Here is a 26,460-nt window from a genome sequence, read left to right as displayed (position 1 = left end):
GACTCACTATATAGTTTCTCGCTTAAGTAGAGGCATGTAGTTCCTTGCCACATAAGCAGAACACTTTACATCATATTTGTAAATGTCTAACTATCATAAGCATTAGTTACACCAGTAAATACACTAATTACATAATATCTAATATAAAGGCTGCACTTTACTACAAAATTGCCTACGTATCCAAATCTTTTAAGGTTTGGAATCAAGCCTTATGTAGCTCTTAAATTATCCAATATCAAAAGTTTTCCCGTCCAATATTTCTTATTTCACTCCAAAGAGCTACACTTTTCACAAACTAACTCAATTGTCATGCCAACATACCAATATTATCAAAATCAAACTTCAGATAGATACATAATAAATTCCAAGTAGTATAAAATCATGCACAATAACTTAAAACAAAAATAAACTCATAAAATAAACCATTTTCCATTTACTACTTAACCAATACCAAAATGTTTGTCTTTCCATGCCTCGATTAACATCCCACCGTCGGATAGGCCTAAAATCTCACTGGGTATGACTACTATGTGTGCTGAATATACATATCAAATTTGAGGAAAATACATGACTGGGTCATCCTTTATCTATTCCTAAACTTATGACTGCGCAGTGCAGTTTTCTGATGTAGTTTATACTTTGACTAGTCACACTTATGCATGCCTCGACAAATATCCTACCGTTGGATCTGTCTATAATTCAAATATGTCAAACTACATAGTCTTATAAAATTTCAGATTAAATTTTAGATCCATCCAATAATGGATCAACTCCATCTAATACGAAATGTTTGACTGCGCAGTGTAGTTTTCTATTTACCCTTTTACTGCTCACCTTCTTCTCTGATGAATCTACACAAATAATAATGGCTTCCTAGTCTTAGTTTTTCATATCAAAACATTTACACATGATATAAACACCTACCATCACCAAATTATCAAAAGAAAACATGTTAACTTAATCTAATAACTTAGTACATAAACCTACACATGAATCGTCGTAATTCAAATCTCTTTAACATCTATTCTCTACTTACCATCATATGAGCAACACAAAAACACAACATATCATGTTTCTACTGAAAACATAAATTCTAACTCACCTTGTTGAAGAAATACGGAACAAAGACAATGAAAATAATTTTTTATCTTCCTTCTTCCTTTTTGGCTTATTCTTCTTCTTCACTTTTTTTTTGTTCTTGGAGGCTAGGGTTTTCAAAAAAATATAATATATTTTCGAATTTAATTAAAATCTCAATATCAAAACACTTTTTCTTGTCATTATGGACCTCCAAATGGTCCAAAAATGGCCCAAAGTCCATATACCAACATTGTTTGGGTTTTCTCACTAATGTGGGCTAAAAATACTGGTTTTTAAACATATTACCACGACATATACTTTATTTAAACAATTATATCAATATGAAAAATGTGGGTATTACAATACCCCAAAGTCAAATAAAGATTTCGAGGCGTTAATAAGACTACGTTCAATATTAATAATTTAAAATCAACGATAAACCATCATATATATTTTTTTTTCTACAAAAAATATGGTAGAGTTTCCTTTGTGTTTTCAACATTTCATATACCTTAAACCTGTCATAACCTGAAAATCAAAATAACATAATATTCATATATCAACCCTTCCAAATTATATATAATTTTACATAGTTTGAAAACCAAAACCTATCTATATACAACGCGAACCAAATATATACAATCCCATCAAAACATATACACAACACCTTCCAAAAGATAAAGTACTGACTACACTACAAGCATATACATACAGGAAAATAAAATGTTAACTATAAACAACTTCACTCCAAAGCTTCTACACCTCGTGTTGCTCTACATACTCCACTAAACTCGTACTGCAATATTCGACAGTTATATATGAAAAGGGAGATTTAGGAGAAGGGGGGTTGAACAAAAGTCCAGTAGGAAGATACAACTGCTATTAATCATCATAAAAACATTTCACACATATATATAATATACTAGTATAAGCCTAAACATTTAAATAACCAATCTAACTTTCATAGCAATATTAATAAAATCATACCTCTAAGATAACCAATTTAAATAACGATAGGATTTACAGCACAGAAATACTCATAAAACCATACCTCTAAGAGAATGACAAACCCTCCAACCTGGAGACTAGTGACAGCACCAATCTGCCGATAAACCCTATCTAAACAACGCAATAAATTATAGTATATGGCTCTACCAAAATCAATACCACCCAACTCATGCAAGTGCTCAAAGTTAGCTAGATACCCCAAGTTAATCGTAGAATGACTAGAAGAAAGAAATAAGACGCCCATCAAATACATACAGAAAGCTCTAACATACTCATCGACATATGCTTGAGCATCATCAGAATTAAGTGATAAATAGTTTATTAAAAACTGCAACCTATCATCATTAGTCAACGGCATAATGTATGCAGCCTTGATGCCAGAAATCCTAACACTAGCACTGTCATATATATGACTCCTCGGTCATACAAGAAAAGAAAGTCATCATTTGGGCACAACTCTGGAAATCAGTGTGCTACATCTTAACGGCTGACCTAATCCTATACTGAAACCAGATATCATACAAAAATCTAGTGGAGTGAAGTCCAACTCTCCTTGAGGGAAGTGAAAAGTATGTGTACTATCACACCATCTCTCAACTAAACCATTGACAACTCCCTGAATGTCAATCTTATTGTAAGGTATGTAAACTAGATAACCGAAGGCAATCGCTAGAATTGGGGGTGGAATTCAGGCGGGTTGGGTCGGGTTGAGGCATAACCTGAGCCCAACTCAAGTTTCAAATGCTTTAACCCGAGCCCGGGACCAAGCCCTAGTCGGTCCTTAAATATTCAGCCCAAGCCCTAGCCCGACCAATTCAGGTTTGGTCGGGTTAGTCAAACTTCTCAGGTTTTTTTTTGAAATTATGAGATAAAAAACAATAAAATTGAAATCTTCTAATGAAATAAAAGAGATTTGATTGTTTGAAAGGGAAACTACCCTTGTTTATTACATTATTCTCTCTAAAATATATATTCTCAACCTTATATACGTATATATATGCATACGAGCTCGGATTTTTCGATTTTTTAACATTCTAACCCGAGCCCAACCCAAAATCGAGTCGGGTTTTGATTTTACGAAACCAAGCTCGGACCACAGATCAGTCATGTTAGCCCAGGACCAACAAAAGTCGGGTTTTAGTCCATCGGGCTTGGGCTAACCCGACCCAAGTTCCACCCCTAGCTAGAATTGCATCTCTAATATGGTCAAGTGCACTGACTTTTTTAATATCATCCCACCAGCGTCTTAAGCGCACGTAGAGTGCACCGAACCCGATACATAACACATCTCTGATGTCTGATGTACGCAAAAGGAAACTAAAATTAAAAAAATAAAAATAAAAATATACATATTAACTACTAAAATTAAACACTACTGCTAATATAAAATTAAAATACATACATGCTGTTCAAGAACAACTCTTGACACATGTTTATCATGTCACCTCCTAGACACCGGTCTAAGATAGCTGAAATTCATAAGCTCTGCAAGAAATTCAAAATCGACTTGCTGATATTGAAGCAATAATGGATCGTCTGACTCACCTCCCTAGTTTCTAGCTCCAGAAGTTCCTAGTTCATCATCTAGATCACTCATGGGGTTGCTCCAAACCAGTGCACTATTACCACTGTTTTGATTTTCCTCACTATTATCACTCCATCTTGCTTGGTTATTATAGATAGATTCGTTGTTGGAATCCTTTTTTTTTTTAGAATTAGAGAATAACCTATGTTGAAAACAAATGTGTGAAATGGCAATAGTCGGATTGTCGCGCGACATTTATTTTCACATAGTACGTGAGGTTTTGCAGCTGAAATTTGCCTCCACCTAGAATTGGTCAAATTTTGAGAATACTTTTGTCAAATTTCGGCCTCTGTGATACTACCACCACCTTGAGATGCTCTTAAACGTAGATGCTGATTTCACAAGCGAAAGGAGAAGGATCCGATTTATCAGTCTGTCTACAGCCATGTGCCTCTAGTCCTAAATTTAAGGGTGGAATTTGAGCCGACGGCTCGGAGCTCGGCTTGGGCTTGGCTCGTTTAAGCTCGGCTTGAGCTCGCTCGTTTACTATATGAGCCGAGCTCGAGCTCAAATAAAAGCTCGTGTAACAAATGAGCTTGATGAAGCTCGGCTCGTTTAGTTCAAATAACATATTTATAGTGTAAAATAACCGAGGGCTCGGAGCTCGGCTTGGGCTTGGCTCGTTTAAGCTCGGCTCGAGCTCGCTCTTTTACTATATGAGCCGAGCTCGAGCTCAATTTAAAGCTCGTGTAATTAGCGAGCCGAGCTTGAGCATGGTAAAGCTCGGCTTGTTTAGCTCGAATTCCACCCTTAGCCCTAATTCACTTCAGCACACACACCTGGGCACCCCACTAAGCCAGACTTGCAACCATGCAACACACCTAAACGCGTTGCTTTAAATCACCGCTCTCCACACTATAAATACCTTCTACCACTTCTCCAAACCTCCTCCTTTTTAAAAAAAATTAGGGTTCCTCAAATCTCTCTCTCTGATTTCACAAAAAATGGGATTTTTCGACTTAAACGTTCCATATAACCAAGAAGAAGAACGATCATTAAAACTAATACCAGCAACACCCGAACAAACAAAAGCCAAAACAAACAGATTAAAAATAGTAGTCAAATTAATGGAACTAGGTTATTCCGGAATAGCATATACTCGTTCCATTAAATCAGGAACCGTTTTATCAGATTCCGATTTTTGCACAATCCCATTATTCCCACTCTCATCACTTCTCAAAATCACTCCTTCTTTATCATCTAATGTTAAATTCCATAAACAATTATTGGGTGTACCGGAAACTAGCCCATTTCGACAGTATACGAGGTTGACTATTAATGTTGATAGTTTGATACAATGTTCTAGTTTGAATTCTTCAAATCCGGTTCTTAAAACTTATGATTTGGTTGCGGCCCGGCCGTTGAATCAGCCTACTTTTGATCATGTCTGTAAATATGCTGAGGTATTGTTTATGGTTTTGATGATTTAGTTTTTGGGCAATTACTTATAATTTTGAAGATGATGTTGTTAATTTGTTTTTTTATAGGTGGATATTATTGCTATGGATTTTTCGCAATGGGTGCCGTTTAGAATTAAGTATCCGATTTTGCAAGCTGTGATTAAGGTTTTTTTTTTAAATATTATTTTACTTTAATTTGTGTTGTGGATTTGTGTTTATTGAGTTTTGTGTGTTGATATGCAGCGTGGGATATATTTTGAGATTACTTATTCGAGTTTACTTTCTGATGTTCAAGCGAGGAAGCAAATGGTTTATAATACAAAGGTTAGGGTTCATTTTATGTTTAATTGGGAATGACAATTGTCTTTACTCATTTTTTTGTTGCTAATTTTTATAATGGCAGAAGTAGAAATTTATATGAATTGCCATTTTTGTGAGTGTTAAGTAGACTATGGAATGTGATATATGCATTGATTGGCATAATGATCTATTTGTGTGACATTTTGATATGTTTTTTTTTTAAATGTTTGTTATCATTATAATGCATTTATGTTAGAAAATCATTTAACTATGTTTTGGGTTGAATTGGAAATTCAGTTGAGACTTTGGTTGTGACTGGTGACTATATCACAATACCAATTGATTATGAGTCATGTAAAATTGTTCATATTAGACTAGTTGATAGGCACGGATGTCTTTATTAAATTGTTTTGATTTAAGATATACATGTATATATGCAATTCATTTATTTAAGAAATGGTTGTTAGGGCTGGACACAACAAAATTAAGTATCAAATTAAGAAGAGAAGCAACTTGTGGTCTGAGTCTAATACAAATGGAAGCTAATAGAAGTAGCAAAGCACAACGACAACTTTTAAAAAATGGAAGAACCGTGTTTAAGACAAACCTACTATAATCCTAATGCACTTTAAGCTCAAACAACAGTACTCTATCCTAAGATGTTGCCCATTGCTCCTTATAGCAATACAACAAACCACTGGGCCTTAGTGACAAACTTGTAGCAAGACAACAAATCACTAACAAAGGTCCTTTCGCACTCGGTCTAGAAAAACACCAAACGTATAGTGAGCCGCAACAATACATATATTTACACTAACAGATGCATCAATACAGAGACAAAATACAGAGCCCTGAAAGAAATCACATTAGCAATTGTTTACAAATAGAAGTGTAAAAAAGACTAACAGATTACAATAGCTAGCAAAATCAGACAGTAAAATAGCAAACAACAACCATTTGTTTCGACTTTCGAACACTCAAAGAATAAAAAAATTGGGAACATTTAAAAGAAAAACGTAATCCCTCATAAGCAGGTTGCAATATCGACCAATTAAACATGGAAGCTGTAGTGGGCGAACTTAAGAAAATTAGAATTGCTTCGGCTATTATTAGCAAATGCACAATAACAATAGTACGTTGATTGATTTAAGCTGCTTAAAGCTGCCCATTCTATCAACAATTTAGGATAGCATTCTTTTACTTTTGTCTTTTTTACAAAAAACACCAGCTTTAGATATCAACCTTGCTGCTAAAGTAATCCTATATATACTTGAACTCGTTACAACAATACAAAGTAAGTACCATAGCAAAAACTTAAAAATTGCAGCAGATCGATATAACAAAAGGAAAAAATAATAATAAATAAATATAATACGAAGAAATATGAAAGAGAAGATACATGAAATGAATTTTTCGAGACAACTAAAGTAATTATTGAGTTAATAATTCAACGCCATACATTACAATGAATTACTCCATGTCAGCACACAATGAGACGATTATTGAAATAGTTACGCCACATCTATGTAGAATCTGCTTCTAAATACAAAGTGTGAAAGAAGATGAGACCGCATATTAGCAGGAAAGGGAGGAGATGAGAGTGCATATCTAACAGAAACCTCAACTTATTAGCACGAAAAATGAGAAGATGAGGGAGCATAGCAGAGAAACGGTGGTCGCCCATTCAGAGAGTTTGCTATATAGTATTAAACTATTAAAGAGATTTGTGGAATTGGTGGAATGAAATATAGACATGGGTACATAAAAGATATATGGAGTAACTAAGAATATAATTGATCAAGTCATCGAACAAAAAACAAATTGGGGTAACTAACTTCACACAGTTGAAGAAAGCACCACCAGTCCCAAAACAATAGTTGATTATGCAAATATGACTTTTATTACTTCTTCAACTTCAACAAACTCCAATTCACCATGAATGCTTCACGAAAATTATCCAATGAATCAAGAAATATGAAAAATAGAAAGTAAAGAATAAAAATCAAAGGGTTAATTTGAGATACCCTCTATTTGACAAGTTTTTTTTTGAAATACCCCCTAATTAACGTTTTCCGTTAGTGAAGTATTTTGCACTGACCAAAACACCCCTCTAAAAACTATTTGAGATAACCCCTGCCCTATAAAATTATTCGAGATACCCCCTAGTAATTGAAAAAAGTGAATTTTCGTATGCAAATATACATTTGCAAATGTAAAGTACTTCGTAAAACATATTTTCATATGTAAATATAAATTGTCATAGTTAAACTACTATGTAAAGGGACAAGATCAATATACAACATTTTTTTATACAACAATTCATACAATGGCTTTCATCTCTCTACAAGTTTATTTACGACTTGATGTTTTTGTAGATGTCATCTTTCTACCGTGGATGATATTCCTACAAAAAATGAGCTCATTTAAAATTTTAAAGATGCCAAAAGAGGGTTGCAAAATTTTAAATATTGACTGTTAAAATAAACTCATGTTTTTAAATAAGTTTTTGTAAGGGCTAGAGACTTTGAAATGATTTGAAATTTTGTGGATCATATCCACAAAGTATTACCCCTTAGTTCAACTTAGAAAATAGTGTGTTGTATAAATTGTTCTATAAAAAGTATTGTATATGGATCTATTTAAATATATATTATCATAGGTTAACTTAATTTACAAACTTGTTCTATGTAAAAATACATTTTCGTATGTAAATAAATACATTTTCATGTGTAAATATAAATTTGCATATGTAAATATATATTTTCATACGTAAAATATTATGTAAAGATATATTTTTCAATCACTAGGGGGTATCTCAAATAGTTTTTAGAGGGGTGTTTTGGTCAGTGTAAAATACTTCACTGACGGAAAACGTTAGTTGGGGGTATCTCAAATTAACCCAAAATCAAATATAAATAATGTAATTAAAAATTGAAATAAATTAGCAAGGAAAGGGTGAGTATAATAGTACGAATTATCAAAATAAATAAATCAATCAAAATAAAAAGAGCCACAGACTGCTTTGTTGGTGGGCTATACAAATCCAAGGGCTTCGAGGGAGAGAAAGAGATTGAGATTTAGAGAATGCGTTAGAAAAAAGTTTGCAGAACCCAAGAGTTCTTATTTATTGCTAGGTTACATTGACACTCTGTATCGGACACGGATAAGAATTGTCAGACACGGCAAAATATCAAAATTCGAGATAAATTACATGCAATATGTGTCCGACACGGGGCATGTAACCTAGATTTATTGCAAAGTATAATTATTTTCCTTAGTTATTGGAGATCGATGATATAACTGTTTTAATGAATTTTAATTTCTAATCGGGTTTACACAGTGTTCGGGGCGAGTGAACACATATATGTGGTGTTCCAAATATATTTGAACACATGAGAGGGAGTGGGTATTAGATGACCAAGGAACAATTAGCTTAACAATCTGAGTGCTCCGGACATCCTTTTGGTTACCGGAAACATAGAAATTAACTTGATTAGATAAGATCAATGAGTTTAACATAATCAATAAGTGAATTAAATGAAATCCCTAGACCGTAGAGAGAGGAAGAAGTAAGGTAGAGAAATACATACCTTTTATTCCCGTCAACGGAGAAGGGTAAAGGAAAGAATTGGAAAGGCAAAACAGTTTCAAACCAAGATAGCTTATAGTTCTAATGTGGGTGCATTCAATGAAATTGCAAACTCCTAGAAGCTAGACTAAAGATACAAAAGATCAAAATTGTATGCTTGTGAAATTGCTTATGTCATGATAGTCGCTCTACCTAATCTGTATGTAGAATGAAAATCTTTTAAAATATTAAGTGCAGAAATAATGATATATGTATTTAGCTCATTAATAGGTTAATACTTAATATCATAGCAATTAGCAACATAGCTTATTTGTGCAATGTCTTAATTCTTACCAAGGGTACTACGACTCTTCTAACAAAGCAATAAATCCTAAATGGCAGAGGCAACACGTGCATACATTGCTTTGGCTGGTTGTGGCTCTGGTTCATATATGGTTGATCTTCCAATTACACATATGGTAACAACATAATTTTTAAATTTAGTATTACTATTTAGTTATTGGGTCCTACATCTTCAATTTATAAAGATATATATGCCACAAATATCAAAATAATCTTCAAAAAAATATACTTCATGTCCCTTTTTGCGCATATTTGACCAATACAAATACAATATGTCATCTACCCAAATCCACCAAACAAACATTAAAGACTTGCAATCGTTTAGAGAAAAAGATTAAATATTCATGGAATTTTTCATGACAGGGATGAACTAAATCAAGGGAATAAGCAATTTTATAATTTAGTACAGTGCATAAATTGCAACTAATGGGGAACTAACCTTAATAACCTTAATGATGATCTCAAGTGCACATAGCTGATTCAAATCCCACTGCTATCGTTAGTCGTCGGCCAAAACAACCATTTTAGACAATGTATAACTGAATGGCAAATTCATAAGAAAGCAAAACTCGTCCAAGAAGAAAGACAACTGATTAGAACACTAATTTCACTTTAAGAGAAAGAGGAAGAGAAATAAAAAAAAATTTTTTTTATCATTGAAATCAAAGAGGGCTGCAAACAATATATGTAATCTGAATCATTTTAACCAATGTATCAATATTATGAAACCCATAATAGTTTCAATTAAATTACTCTATGAAACAATGTTGCCACACATAACAAGATTCAACGTTGACTGAACAGAAACATGGATACCAAGTCTCATAAAAAATGGACTTTAAAACTGCTTTTTCAAAAGAAAAGTAAACAAACCTAACGAAGAAAATGTGAACAAAAACGTAATGAAAATATGCTAACCTCTTGAGAAGACAGCATCGTCAATACCCAATGAAGATTTGCAAAAACGGAATGAAGCCCCTTCATGGAATCATGGAGTTGGAAAGAACAAAACCTCCTTCCAAAGCGTACCACTTTGATTGCAATCATTTAGCTTAAATGACAAACATTCAAACTCAGCCCCACTTAAATCAGTCACCCATTAAAATTCACGATGACTCTGTAATTAGTTCACAAACTAATTAGGAAAGCACAAATATATCATTTTGAGGAAATCCAAATTAGGAATTTCAAATAAAAAAATGATTAGTAATTATTTTGAGACTAATTTGTACTCTGGATTTCCTCAAAATAATGATTCAAGAGTTGATGTTAATTTTGGTTTTTGCATCAGAACTCAAATTCAAAACTTCATAGAGTAAACACACAGAAGTTAAAGAAAAAATTTTAAGCAGAGAAGAATAAAGTTGAGAATCATTATTTTGTGTATACCTGGGAAGGAAAAAACCGAATATAGTAGTGGGTGATATCCATCCCAACCAAATTCAATGGTTTATAAGAAGATGAACCACACCAAAATTCCGATGGCTGAGGGAATTCCTAGCTATTGTTTATCTTCTTTCATGAGTTGATATTGTATATAGATCAATTGTCACAAATGGGTTCATTGGAGTTTGAAAGATCGATGGGGAAGATGAAAAAGAGATGGAGATAGAGTGGGTAATGGAGAATTTTTAATGCCTAATTAATCGTGCTTATTTAATTGAGAACTTGAGCGGACCGAGCGAAGGGATTCTGTAAGTTAAAAAGGGTTTTTTGCACAATCAAGAATCTAATTAATTTCTAATCCAACTCACGGCTGTCATCGTGGCACTCGTCCCCACCCTTGATTTATACCCCCTTATATTGAATCCCAGCTGTTGGCTATCAAGACCGCCTTGTTTTGTTAAGTAAATACTTGTTTCTGAATTTTTAGTAAATATTCTGTTTCTGATCTTCTGCGTGGCTGAAATGTCTTGGAATTTGTAATTAAGCTATAAATTACTGACATGTTTTGTTATTTTTTTCTCTTTAGAGATTAATGTTATGTTTTGCCTTATATATTATGGCTTTTCCTCTCGATGCTACTTCACTTAATTTTCTAAACAAGTGTGCAAAATCCCTTTTAGGTGTTTCTTAATGTTCTCTACTGTTTCATTGCTTTGCCCTTTTGATTTTTCACCAATGATTTATTCTTTTTTTAAATTGTTTGTTTTTCTATTGAAAGCCCATTGTATTGAAGTTTACAACATGGATTTAATTGTTGGTCTCTGTTACTTTAAATTCGTACTTTTGTCACTGAATGAAATATCTTGCCTTTCCATATTTCACCTCGCTATTCTGTGAAGTACATTTGCCCGTGATTTGTTGTATTCGATGTTTGCTTTTGCCTATAAATGTATTTGGTCTGGTAATAACAAGGAAGAATTCTCTACTGAATCCTTTGATTTTCATCTGGTGCTCCTAGGATCCAGCTAAGGTCAGTTTGTTTTTCTCTTAGGTAATTTTCTAGTGCTTGTTTCTCTCTTCTGGGCATTGAAATTCACCAGCCTCTTCATTAGTATCCAGCACTTTCTTCCCTTCCTTGATTGTCTCCTTCCTATATGTGCAAACTATATGCAATTTTTTTTGGATTCATCCTTTTCTATTGGTTGGTTGGTATTAAACATGGATTTTGATTTTGAACTTCATTTGGTGATGTTGTTTATCACCTGCGGAGTGTAAGATAACACATGATCTGTTAGTGGTTACACTTGTGTGTGGTTTTACCAGTATGCTTTCTGTCGTTTCTGATATAGTCTTATATCTTAATTTTTGTTGTTTTCATTCACACTACTTACTTTCTGAAGCTTTTTTTTTAACTAGTATTAAGGGGGTGTTTGGATCGCCATTATATATTTTGAAAACAATTTTTGTCTGAAATAAATTTGTTTGGTCCCTATTTATTTGAAAATACATTTTTGAAGAAAAAAAAAATACTTTTTATCTAAAAAGTTGTTTTTGAATAAAACACCAAGTCCCTGTTTTTTAAGAAAAAACAGATTATTGTATATACTAAAAAGATCACAAATTTACAACACGCACAAGGCAAAATGACCAAGCGGTTGTTTCTTCAGTAGTTCAGTTCCATTCCGCTTCAATTAGGTCGGGGGTTCAACTCTCCCCAGCAATTTTGTACATTTTTAGTTAAAAAAGAACACAATAGATAATAATGAGAACCCAACTTATTGATAATTATATCACACACTCAGTAGTAAGTTAATTAACAAAGTACAAACATATTAGGTTTTTTAAAAGTGATAACCAAGTTTGAAAATTTAGTTTCAGAAAAACATTATAGAAAAAATATTTCTTGTAAGAAACTATATCTTTCAAAAAATTGAGTTCCAAACACCCCCTTAGCTTATTATTTTGTTAATTTCTGCTTCTTTAGCTCAAAATTGAAATTTTGTTTGTTCCCTCGTTTTTTTTTCCAGATTTTTTTTTTTTTTTTTTTTTTATAATAATTATATTTATCTATTTCCTTGTTGATGTATATCTCACTTTCTAAAATTTCTGTTTTATGTTGGAAGTGTGTGATTTTGAATCAAGTATTCTGTAGTGTGTCTGCTGTCTGCTCCATAGATTTGAATTGCATTTTTTCGTCCTCTCTCTCTCTCCCCACCCCACCCCCCCTTGGGATTTTCTTTCTGGATAATGAGTTGCAAAGTGACTTTCCTGTCATACTTTTTTTATTGATAGCACATTTTTTATTGCAAAGAAGTGCTAAACTTTCATTTTTCCGATCATCAAGATGCTAAATGGTGGCATGATTCATCTAAAGCCTAAATGTTAGATCAAATAAAAAATATATTATTATTCAAATATGCAATTTTGAACTGGCAAGGAGGTTTTCGTGTTGGATGCGTTACTGTTTCTATGATATACGTTTGTTCTTATTTATATTTTTTAGTAAATCAAAACCACCGGTTTGTACTTATCTATTTGATGATGGCGCATTACGTATGCTACTTTTTCTTTCCATTAATTTAATTGTTTGGCAGTCTGTTTGTTGTGTAGATTGTGGATGTGTACTTCAATTTCTGTTTTCCAGTTGCAATCTTTTTTTCCCTAATCTTGGTGACCTTACTTTGTAAAAGTAAAGTAATAATTTATTTTGTTATGTACTTTATGACTTACTGGGTAAAGTACTTATGGACATCTGTAACTCTGGATAAAGTAAAGTACCTTTACCCTATGAAGCACCGATACGTCCCTAAGGGTGAAGTATCCGTGTCCGGTCCGCGGATGATATCGCCCGATAACGATGTCGGATCTGCGATTTGAGTATCCGATTTTATAATTAATTTTTTAATTTCCGACACGCGGGGGACAGTAATCTCACACATACAAGAAATTTTTTTGGAACTTCAACAAAAAAAAACAAGTGAGATAAAATCTAAGTTAAGAGGAGATGCAAGAGAAGAAAGATGAAGTGAATCCAAGTTATACATGTAAATTGTTGCTTAATGTGTTTGAATTGGTCATTTTATGAAGTAGAAATGCCATTTTAATTTGAATTTGGTGAAAAATGCTCAATTATATAATATTTATATATATATTATTCAAACGTGTCCATGACGTATCCGTGTCCTATATTTTTGAAAAATGCCGTGTCTGCGTATCCGTGTTGCGTATCGGTATCCGTGCTTTCTAGCCTTTACCCCAATTATAATAATATTACTTTCATGTAAGTTTGTTTCAGTCCTTTGCAATGTACTTTGCTGGTTCCTATCTGCATAATCTTGCTCCATTACCAATCAATTTGACCCATGCGTATTTCGCCCATGTCAGCTACTTTTGCCACACTTGAAAAGTTTATAGAATCTTTTTTATTTTCTTCCATTTAGGTTGATATCAAACATCGGTGTAATTTGGAAGATCTTGGAGAGATATAATTTTTTTTTTCAATGTACTAAATTAGTTAAAAACCGATTTGTAGGTGAAAATTATGGCATTTTGAAGTTTAGAAATAATGCCACGTCCTTTTATGAACATTGTTTACCCCATCTGTTTACTGTTGTTACCGCTATATTTCATTGCCACTCGGACGCTTTTTTCACATGTCACTAGCCTTCATCTTGAAGAAGTTATATTTTATGAAATCAACCATTTGTTATTTTTGCTCATTAAAAACACTTTTCCAGTAATTGTATGTTGTGATTATGGTTGGGGTAACTCAACCTTTATTAAAAAAGGTTGATGTAATTTTGTATTTTTGCATGATATGAACTTCCATATGCCTAAGTTAGATGACACAAATAGGCGTGTCAGTAACCGACATGGATACAAAGTGTTTGACACGGCGAAATATGAAAAATTGAGGTATATCACATACAATGTGTCCAATTTGTGTATGACACGGACACATGGATACGAATTTGACACGGATTATTTTTAAAATATGGTGTCCACGTAACATAGCATATTGCCTAGTAATAAATTCTTACATTCATAGTACAAGAATTGAAATGCAAGTATATTGAGGGGTTGGTTGTGTGATGAAGACAACCAGGTAGATAGAACAAGAATTAAAGAGAAATGAAAGATAAACTATAATAAAGCAATGAAGAAGATGAGTAATGGAGGAAAAAGATCTTTTAGTTTCTCTTATTGATGTAAAAAATTAGATCCAATTAGAGAAGGTTTTCTACTTGCTCCTTTCTGGATTACAAGACCTTTTCATAGAGCGAGTCATTTCTCTACTCAACTAGGGTTTACAGGCAATAGAGTTCCTAAAGAGTTGGACTTGTGCTTTGGACTAGGTACTTGGATCAGTTAGTTCGACTGGCGCCAAGGACCAGCTACAAGGATCAGTTACTTGGACTGGCAACTTGAACCAGCTACTTGGACCCGTTACCAATGTTGTAAACCTTGTACAGTTGTACTTGTATATCCTCTGGATCACTATGTCTATGGAATTTCTGAATTTTCAGATTCACATTGGTAAGACTTAGGGGTCGTTTGTTTTTTTGACCCTCTGAATGCTGAATGCTAAATGGCCCACCCTCTGAATCTGAATGCATCTTGCTGATTGCTGAACTCTGAAAAACATGTTTGTTTTCTTTTAGAATGACCTGGCTCTGAATGCTGAATATAAATCATTTGGACAATTTTACCTTTGTTATCAATATTCCATAAACATAAATCCTCATAAATCCTGTCATAACCTAAAAATCAAAGCAATACATTTCGCATTGCTCAACTTAGCTACTTAACCGTCTCGACCAATGCCAGAGCAGTTAAAAAAAAAAAGATGTGCTATATTAGTTTTCACTTTCAATGCCAAATCCAAAGTTTTGATTAAAAATAATAATAATAATAATGAGAGAACAAACCTAAAGATTGTTGTTAGAAATTGATAGAAGTGATGATGAGAGGTAGAGATCTGCAAAAAAAAAAAAAATTAATGATGAAAAAACGGTCAATTTTCGCTGAAAATTGAACAAAAAATGGGTTCTTAAACATACCTGATGGAGAGAAAGGAGAGTGATGGAGAGAAGGGTGAGCGGCTAATGAGGGGCAAGAGAGGAATGAAGTCTTTAACAATTTTTGTTTCAGCATTCAGGAGGTGTGAGACCGCGGAACGCTGAAGAGCAAATGTCTCTCTGAATGCTGAAGTGAACTTAAAAAACAAACAACTGGGACAACCACTGAATGTTGGAAACTTACTTTTCAGTGCCTCTTAACGCTGAAAACCGAAAAAACAAACAACCCCTTACACCGCTAAGAAGTTTCTTTAACACATGATAGTGTGCGTTCATGGCTGTAATTTAATCTTACTATCTTTGTAGTAGTAGGGTTTTATTCCCCCAGAATTTGTTTTCCTTACAAATAAGTCCTCACTCAATAAGGATACGAAGAGTGTCCTGTGAGGATGAAGTATCTTAAACTCATGCGCATACTGGATTAAGTGCAGAAGGGCAATGCCGCTTGTGACGACTTTGCCTCCTCGGAAGAAGAATAGCCCACCAAATCTTGCTTAGCTTTTGCATGGGTCTTTTTTTTGTTTCTTCTTATTTTACTGGTTGTATTGAAATTTCCTTTAACATTCCCAACATTTCTTTGTTGCTCCAGTGTGACCTGGAGGTCATGGGTTCAAATCCGGAAACAGCCCCTCCGCATGCGGGGTAAGGTTGCCCCTCCCCAGACCTCACTCTGGTGGGAAATGGTGCACTTGGCGGACCGGCGGACCCTTTTGCTGTTAAATTGTAGTCTAAAGATTGGTCGAGCAAATGGGTTAGTGAGCCGGTGTCCTCATCTATTAGTCATTTTCTTCTATTTCATTCTATCCGTCTTTTGCTTTATCCAGATGGATTTCCTAAGCCCTCTTGCTCTGTGAAGAGACGATCACCATTGTGTGTGTCCGCCAATCTTTTTCAATCTAGGTTATGTTTTAGTATGCTCTTTCAATTGTCCTTTCCTTTCCTTTATTTATTATTATTATTATTATTAATGTTAATGTTTTTTTTTTTTTTTTTTTTTTTATCGGTAAAATATAACTTTATTAATATAATTAAAGATAGGTACATAAGGATGAGATATCCTCCATTGCATATACATATAGAAAAAAAAAAGAAAAAAAAAGAAAAACCATAAAGTGACAAGTCTCTTAGCTCGAACATCTCTTTATGGATTCCCATCGAAACACAAACGCCTTAAAAGGTATGTTTTGTGTCTCAATATGCACCTTTGACCAGAAACATAAAAGAGTTTTGATTGCCAACACAACTTTCTCCATAGGCGTTATTGTTCTCTCAAAGTCTCTGATTTCTCTCCAACCAAATGCCCCACAGAATCACAAAAGGCAATATGCTCCAAAGTCGTCTCCCCATCCCATAGTGGACTCTCAAGTCCTATGAGGCTAATAATATCGTCACCGAAACCGGACAAACCCAAGAAACCCCCGATTCTAGAATAAAATGACACCAAACCCGCCATGAAAAAGGACAGAGCAAAAGATCACAGACTCCCCATCCCTTAAACACAACAGACAAAAGTTGACAAGAACTTCTTTGACACGTCTTTTTCTGAGATTGTCAATAGTCAAGATTTTATCAAGAGATGCACACCAAACAAAAAGGCAACTTTTGTCGGAACTTTAGAACCCCAGATAATATGACCAGGAAATTTAGGAAGGGCATTAAGATCATGACGGGAGATTAGAGAACAAAGCTTAAAGTAAAATGATCTAGAAGAAAACCTCCCTTTCTTGTCAATAGACCAAAGCCTCTTATCTCTGTCCGGTCTCACAAAAGGAATAGAGTCTAACATCATCGTGAGAGCAGCCACACTCACTATATCCCTGTCAGAGAGAGTACTATGAATACCCAGGTCCCAAGCAATAAAACCATTGTGTTCCCTCATGAATGATCGAACTGGCATGTTCCTTAAGTCAGAAACGGCATATAATCTAGGGAAAATGTGTGATAGAGGCCTCTTGTCTAGCCATATATCCTCCCAAAAGCGGATGCTATCACCTTTACCTAAAGCAAATCTAATATGTTTGTAGAATGCCTTTCCCACTCTCTGAACGCCTTTCCAAATACCACAGCCACAAGGGATGGCCACAGGACCACTCTTCCACCCCAAACCATGTTCTCCAAACCTAAACACAACTAGCTTCCTCCAAAGGCTCTCCCTTTCCTCCTCGAACCTCCAAAGCCATTTACCTAGCAAAGCAAGATTAAACTCTCGTAAGTTTCTAATACCTAAACCACCTTCCTGTCTAGAACGACACACTTTCTCCCAACTAACCAAATGGAACCTATGCCTCTCCTCACTGTCATCCCAAAGAAAATTTCTAATAATCGCTTCCAATTTAGCGGCAATACTCTTAGGCATGTGGAAAAGGGACATATAATAAACAGGAAGACTGGAAAAAATGCTTTTAATCAAGATCACTCGATCGCCTTTAGACAAAAAACGTCCCTTCCACCCAGCTAGCCTACGACTAAATCTCTCAATAACCGAATCCCAAATAAAACTCGATCTATAACTCGCTCCCAAAGGAAGACCCAAGTATCTGGAGGGAAGACTACCGATGTTACAATCTACAGAGGACGCCAAAGCATCCAAATTATCCCCCACTCACCCCAAAAATAGTACTCTTTGCCATATTCACCTTAAGACCCGGTATAGCCTCAAAACAGCAGAGGATACCCCTAAGATATCTCATTTGCTCTAAGTCCTGCCCAACAAAAACCACAGTATCATCCACGAATTGAAGATGAGATATCAAAACCTGGTCCTTACCAACTCTAAAACCTTCTAAAAACCCTAACCTATTAGCCCTCTCAATCATTTTACCAAAAACCTCCACAACCATGAGGAAAAGAAGCGGGGATAAAGGATCCCCTTGCCTTATACCTCGAGAGCTCTTAAAAAACCCCGCCGGTGACCCATTTATGAGAATAGAAAAAGAGGCCGATGAGACACATCTTCTTATCCAACCCCTCCACTAAACTCCAAAACCCATACGCATCATAACGTAATCTAGAAAATCCCAGCTCACATGATCATATGCTTTGGCCAAATCGATTTTACATAAGATGCCTGGGTTGTCACTCCTCTTCCTGTCATCTATAGCCTCATTAGCAATTAACACCCCATCCAAAATTTGTCGTCCAAAAACGAAAGCCCCCTGCTCTTGAGCGATCACTCTAGATAACACCTTTTTTAACCTAATAGAGAGAACCTTTGAAATGATTTTGTAAGCACTTCCAATGAGACTAATGGGACGCAAATCACCAATATCCTCCACCCCTTGCTTCCAATGTTAATGTTTTTATTATTATTATCAACTTTTCACAAATATAATCTATGTATACCTTCATCATGATCTTTCAGGTAACTAAACATACTTATTTTTCGAGCTTTCTTATTCTATTGTAGATATCATTTGTGGCCTTTTGTCATCCAGAATACTTCTTTTAAAATTTTATTTTTTGGGGATTCTTCATTTCGATGAAGTGCACCTTTTCATTGAGTACTGTTATTTTTTATTTGTGGTCCCAAGATTTTTCCCCACTTTATTTGTACCTATGTATATGGTTTACCTATTTGTATTATTTGCTGCGTTATTGTATTGTAGTAGGTTTGGTGGGTCTGGTCTTGGGTAGGTAAGATAAGAGTTCTGGGTGTATGGGGGTATTGGGTACTCCATACTCCTATTATGATCCTAGTATTAGCTGCTGGATAAGTTGTTGCTCATGCGATTGCGAGGACTATTTGGTTGGGGAGTAAACCAAAGGATTCTGGAGGGCAGATTTTTTTTTATCTATAGCGTTTGCTCCTGTATGGCAATTCATTGGTCGTTCGTTTTACATGATCCCATGGTCATGAATTTGAATTTTGGTATGCTGCTATAAAGCCTTTTGTGTAATGCTTTTGTATTCTGCTCCGTAGTGTGAATCTCTCACTCTACACTTTATCGTCAATAAAATTTTCTTTTGTCGACCAAAAAATAGAAAAAGAAATAGTATTAGCTGCTGGTTGATCCTAGTCTTCAAAGCACAAGGCTTTGCAAACTAAAAAATAAAAGAAAATAAAATAAAACAAATCAGCGGCTTGACACATCCTAGTAGAAGTTTCCTACCGTAGGTCCTAATGGGGTGGGGAAAGGGTGCTGACCAGGGACCCCAAACCAGCTTGTTTTTACAATCCGAGTAAATGTGAGATGCAGAGTCTTGATTCAGCACACCAAAATTATTTCAGATTTTTATTTTTACTATTATTATTTCAAAATGATCCAAAATTTTGTGGATATGATATATATAGTGGTAAGATCATACACACAAAGTATCAACCGTTAGTTCAACTTGTAAACAGGTGTTGTATAAATTGTTGTACGAAAAGTGTTGTATATGGATCCTTCCCCTACATATATTTCAAAACTATTAAGGGTTAGGCTGTATATATCTAATTTCTCAATTCCGTCTTCCTCCACTATTACATTTAGCATCTCATCTAATGGAGGGATGTGATAAGTAATTAAGTTCTCATCATTCTTATCATGTCGTTTCAAACTTCTATCCTGTCTTTATTATCATTACTATTATTTTATATCTTATATTTGGTATCTGATTTTTGTATTAAGTTTAAAGCATTTGTGTCATGTCTGCACAAGACGAGGAGAAAATCCAACATCTTTTCGTTGAGTGTGATATTGCAAAAGAACTGTGGCTGGATTTTATTTCCTCTCTTAGTCATATTTTTTATGCTACCTACGGGGTAAGGGGCATGTTTTGGAAGAAGCCTCAAGTTTGCACTAGGCATTATTAATAAAATGTTGTTGTACCGACTTAAAAAAAATGCCCTCCAAAAGAACACCTAGTTCTTCTTAGGATACATTATCTGAATGTTCCAATTTAAAGACAAATATTATACAAAACTCAACGTTGAGTTTCAACACATGCGCATGGTGAAGATTATCATTACAGCCAGTAAGCTTGAGATCTATAAATTCTTCTTTGAGCAATATTATTTCTTCTTACAGGCCATCGTCCATGTTTCTCAAAGAAACGGCGTAACCGAATGTAGCAAAAGTCAAATTTACAATAAGAACTCATAGTGTTCTGAAAATTGCTTGGAAGACGATTTTGTCAGTGTGGTTATAGCTTGTGATGGAGTACTAATATTCAAGTTACTTGTTCTTTATGAAACTTGTGAGCATCCAATTGGTTTGTGGTCACCAATATTTATGTAAATTGGTAATTGTAATACCACCTCCCCTGAAAAACTTGACACAGCTATTGGTCATTTTGAAACTCTGGGATTGAACACTCTGCGCTTTCAAACATATGGATCTTTTTAACCTTTATTGATCTGTAAAATTCACTGTGTCATTATCTATAATAAGGATTACATAGGTTCCAAGATTTTGATTATATGGATATCCCATCCTATTGGTTTTCATTTGTTTGTTCTTTTGTTGTGTCTGTGTGTGTGTGTTTTATTGATTTATTTATTTCTTTTAATTATTATTATTATTATTTATAATGATCTCCATGGTTAGATATAATTCACAAAAGTTCAATAATGAATCACTTATCTTAACATAATGATGACCTCCACTGCGATACCTCATTTTCTTGCTTTTATTTTGTGATATTTATTATTTTTATTATTATTATTATTACCTTTTTTTTTTTTTTTTTTTGGGGGTGGGGGAGTATAAGGGATGAGGCAGAAGCTAATAGATCTTACAGAAAATTTGCTTGAAGCATCATCATTGTTTACAAAGAAATAGAAAAATACCTTATCACACTACTGTATGTCTTTACTTTTTATTTTGTTAATCTTATTAGACTATTGTTTAAATGTATATATATTTAAAATAAAAAGTTGTAAAGTTTGACTATGGGTGTGGGCGTTTGCATATACATATACATTACGTAACATGTTGGCAGATGCTGTGAAAGGGGTGGTTGTGTGCGTGGAGGGGTTCATGACGTTCTTACAAATGAAAAGATCCTAAATTTGGCTTTGTTGATCAGTTTAAGACCTCTTCCAATGTAGTTTTATTTTTATTTTTTTTGAAGGATAATCTAATAGGAAATTTTTATTTCACAAGAAATAGACCCCTATACATCTTATGTGGAAAAGGGGTATCATGAAAAAGGGTCTTGCATTATGTATCTTTCATTACTTGTGCACATTCACATAGGATTCAACACTGTACAGTAAAGTAAGTGAACATCAACCATCATCTATGAAAGACATTTCCATTTTCTGCTAAATTTAGTCTTTTCTTATTCATCCTAAGCTGATTAGGTATCAAGTTTAGTTTCTGATGATGTATACATATTATTTATGTGCGGTGACATGTGTTTAAACACTGGGGATTGAAGCAAGTCCCATATTTTTCTTACCTGCTCGTATAATTCTCTGGTTTATCAAAATTCACATGGCTGCTCACAGATCCTTTCGTAAACAGGTTGTCATGGTAGTTATTTTGAGGTTGTAATATTTAAAGTTGATCCTTCATCCATCTTTGTACTGTTTGCTACTCGTTTCAGTAAATTATCATTTTGTATCATCCATGTGTACTCATTTGCAGTTACTGATGCAATGGACTCGGGGGAAAAATCTCATTTTTTCAAGTGCTGCACCATCTGTTTGTGAAATTAGAGGGCCTTACGATGTTGCGAATTTGTCATGTTTGCTTGGCCTCTCGATGGAACGTGCTAAAGCTGCTATATTCAAGAATTCCAGGTCTGTCATGTCATATAGCTAACTAAATTCATGTCACATAGCTAACTAAATTACTACCATTATGAAGATTCTGATGTAGAAAGTGTAAAGGTAAGGATGTAAGATGTGATTTCTATCCTGTTTTACTTTTTGCAGGTCTCTACTCCTCAATACAGTAAGGAAGAAACAATATTTTAAGAATGCCATCAGAATAGAAAGAATTTCGCCAATAAAACCAGTTGATTCTAAGGAAGCTTGGTTTTGTGATGGGAATGGTTGGGATCATATCTCCAGCGGCGAAGGAGATCTGCTATTGGATGATATTGCTAAATCTTTTGCTTCAACAGTTAAAGTAACCAAGACTTCAAAAGCAAGTGATGTTGCTCCAGTTTTTGATGAGATATCATCACATGACATCCATTTGAAGGATTTGTGTCCTGGTAGTGGTGGTGAGCTGCATCAACCAAATGTTTCTGCAACCAAAGAGTTAAAAGACTCACATGAAGTTTTTAAACAATTGAATGAGCTTGAGTTAGTTCCCATTGCTGGTGCAATGTTGTTAGCTAGTACTCCATTACAGCATCAAAGCTCAGGTTGTCAAGATTTTCCAAATACACCGCCAGTTTTTACAGATGACATGGAAATTGAGATCCTTGCTAATGGTTTGGAAAAGGATAAAGATTCATGTTGTACAGTTCCAATAACAGTTGAATTTGTGTCCCATGGTAAAGTATCAAAAGATTCTGAGCATAATTGTGCAGAGAATCATGTTTCACGAGAAGACGCTATCACACTTGTCACTCCTATGGAAGACATTGAGTCTTCTGTACAACATGTAGACCCTAGAGGATCATCAGACCTTGATATGGTCTCATCCTCCTTTATTGACATTTCTACCATTGAGAGTGATGTTAGGGCTGCAATGAATACTTTAGAACATTCTACTCCTGCGAATGAGATCGCTCCATATTCCAGCAATGAGGATGATAAAAGGTTAAATGGTGTTGATGTAGTACTGGATACCGGTGGTGTAAGAATTATGGAAGTCTTAGGTGAGGACGATAAAAGGGAGACTACACGCTTCATTTTGGCTGGATGTGATATGTTTACCGATAGTGGATATTCCAATCGTGAGAAAAATGAACCACCTAAATATTCTGCGGTTCCACACGACGACAAAATGTTGGGGGTGTCTTTTTCTGAGAATCAAGCTTATGTGAATTCTGCAAAGTTCTTGCAACATGAGGATACTTCAGTTGAATCAGATGATCAGAAACAATTTAAATCAGGTGTGTAGTCAATTACAGGAGAGTCTGGTCGAGAAGGCTGAAGGCAGTTCTCACTGTAAAATGCAGCTACTATCATTCTTTATTAGTGATTGCCTGCTTATGTTTTTCCTGGTTCGGTTTGTGCAGGGATTGGCAGATCTATGCGAAGGATCTTTCCTCGAGGTTTCCAGTTTGCTTTGAAGCGTTTCTTACATCCGATGCTGTTCAAGAAGAAATCTCGTAAGTTGGAAACACAAAATTCTCTCTAAAATGTCTGCATTGATTGACACAGATGAGGATATACTTTGCCTTTCTCCGCTAAAGTTTGTTCTTATTGTCTTATCCGTTTGATCTTATATGCAATACTAAGTGTAGGTAAAATGAGCTAGAAAATGTTGTGCATGAGGTATGCTATGATGTCACAATTACAAATTAAGCATATGTATTTTTGAGATATTGTTTTTATTCACTTGCAATGTAAATGAAACCAAGATGGTTAACCATATTTATAGAAGAAACCGGAATCATTTAAGTCAAGATGCAGTCAATGAAGTATCCTTGGGAGCCAAACACCAAAAACTGAAAAACAGTAAGCTGCTTACTGATTAGAAACGCACAAGAAATGATTGAGGATGCACTAAGATTCAATAACGAGAAGGATGAAAATTAGATTGAAGAGCAGGGTGAGCCTGATATGTGTAGTACAAGATTATAGAATTACTAGAATCATAGAAGTCAGACACTCAGACCCACATTTTGGATTGTGAAAATGAAAATTTTTCAGGAGGAAGAACCAACAATTTGCGTATGAGTAATGTCCTTTTCTGGTTCAGATGTTCAAAGCGCATACATACTAAAGATCTGTATATTGATATATGTTAAAAGACTTCTAGAAAGGATATTTGAACGAAAAAGAAAGTCAGCATATAATTTATTACCTTTGTATTAGAGTGATTGGGCGTCTTGGTATGCTCTTTGTTTTATTTAGTTTAGAATACAATATTCATTAATTTTTTTTGATATTGCGAGTCATTACATGTTTACATGCATGTTGTGTTCTTTACGCATTTTTTTTTACTTTTAATTCTAGGTTCTTATAGTAAGAAGAGCAAACAAAACATCTGCTCAGGGGAATTGCAGAGCGCAAAATGCGGAAGAAAGTGTGATCCCATCATGAAGGATCGGTTCATTGAATTGTGTCTTCTAGAACTAAACAATGGTGGTAGATTAGGAGAAACGTTGAAGCCGTCTTCTTGGACCAGAATAGAAAAAGAAATGAAGAGAAAATTTGGCGTGAGCTACAAGAAGAGGCAATGGAAAACCAATTTGGAACTTTTGAAGCAGCAGTATCATATCTGTGTGGATCTAACTAAGAAGGTAGGGTATGGCTATAACGTTGCTAGTAACGCTATTGATTGGTCGCCTGAGATGTGGGAGAAGTACGAAAAGGTAATTGACAACTCTAGCTATCATTGCTTTTATTTCAAGGAAAATTTTGTTTACGAATAATTGACTGTCATCTATTTTTGATGTACTAGACACGCTCGGAGGCAAAACAATTCCGTAGACAACGACTGCAATATGCAGATGATTTGGCATCTTTATTGGATGACATCGTAGAGTCACGAGCATAGTTTGGGTCAAAATTAGGGTGAGCTTCCTTTGGGTTTTGATGCACAAGTTGTCCAACAAAGCCAAGAAACTTGGTGGAACCATTTTGTCTCAGGTCGGATAACGGTAGACCTAACAGTATAACACGGGACATTCAGATCCCATGGCTTCCACATCCAAATTAAAGCAGACGGGAGGAGAAGTACCAGGAAATGTACACTGTAAAAGAGTTTGTATTGTGCATATGATTTGAGTTGATATAGTCCACAAGCTTTTTTCCGACCAAATTTTGCTAATGTACAGTTGGTTTTGTGGGTGCTCGGGTGTGTTGTGGGTGGGGAGTTTGTAATGAATAATTCAACTTGTTTCTGTATAAATATAACCTTTTTTCTGGTTATATGTGATACGGTATAATCAATTTTTTTGGATAACTACTTAGCTGGCGCAGAAGATTCAACCATGCATCTTTTTTTTTTTTTTTTTTTTTTTTTTTTTTTTTTTTTTTATTTTAACAAACTGATTATATTAATCAAAAGATGGATTACATACAACAACCTGGAAACAAGAAAAAATAGATGAAAACAATACAAGAGAACCACAACAACTACTGAACATCCATAAAATCTTGAACCGAACTCCACCTGAACCTAACGCCCAACACCGGCAGCAACTCCACATTGGAAACCCCACCACCACTTTCTCCAATTTAGCTACAACCGTACTCAACCAAAAGCCATGTTGGATCTCCCAAAGCAAAGACTCAAGAGCCTTCAAATCGCAGAGTATTACACTCCACAACACAAGCGACATATTAGCAATCCCATAAAGAAATGCCCCACCAAGAGCCCTACAAAGGGGGCGGTGGCCTGACCATAACACTACCCAAACCAGCAATCCAGAGAGGGAATAGATAATGGGAGAGAGCCTTGGTCTCAGTCAAGTAAGATATAGAGCCAAACCAGAGAAACAGACAGAGAGGGCTGAACCCATGGCTTTGCCACTGATAGTGAGCTACTAGATCAAAAGGAACCAGCTTGAAGCAATAACCACCTGAAAAATATAACCAGAACCTAGATCTAACTTATTTAAGGTCTTCAAAGAAGAAAC

At 34.9% G+C, this 26,460-nt stretch overlaps 1 protein-coding gene across 1 annotated transcript; it reads left to right on the top strand.

Moving 5' to 3' along the window:
• The first annotated feature begins 4,561 nt into the window (after nt 1–4,561).
• On the top strand, nt 4,562–25,787 carry LOC147488237 (uncharacterized). Its single transcript, XM_086570304.1, has 8 exons — nt 4,562–5,076; nt 5,161–5,238; nt 5,317–5,397; nt 22,341–22,495; nt 22,631–23,763; nt 23,890–23,982; nt 24,833–25,191; nt 25,281–25,787. The coding sequence occupies exons 1-8, from the start codon at nt 4,618–4,620 to the stop codon at nt 25,374–25,376; spliced, it is 2,454 nt and encodes an 817-aa protein (XP_086426430.1). The 5' UTR covers nt 4,562–4,617; the 3' UTR covers nt 25,377–25,787.
• The last annotated feature ends 673 nt before the right edge of the window (nt 25,788–26,460 follow it).

This window comes from Coptis chinensis, chromosome 7, assembly GCF_015680905.1.
Source record: "Coptis chinensis isolate HL-2020 chromosome 7, ASM1568090v1, whole genome shotgun sequence".
NCBI lineage: Eukaryota > Viridiplantae > Streptophyta > Magnoliopsida > Ranunculales > Ranunculaceae > Coptis > Coptis chinensis.
This window is presented reverse-complemented; position numbering and strand designations above follow the sequence as displayed.

Excerpts from the sequence above, each read along its gene's own strand:
- LOC147488237 (XM_086570304.1), top strand. The coding sequence starts at position 4,618 with ATGGGATTTTTCGACTTAAACGTTCCATATAACCAAGAAGAAGAACGA. Across the intron at positions 23,764-23,889 it reads TCAGAAACAATTTAAATCAG|GGATTGGCAGATCTATGCGA; the intron begins GTGTGTAGTCAA and ends CGGTTTGTGCAG. Across the intron at positions 25,192-25,280 it reads TGTGGGAGAAGTACGAAAAG|ACACGCTCGGAGGCAAAACA; the intron begins GTAATTGACAAC and ends TTGATGTACTAG.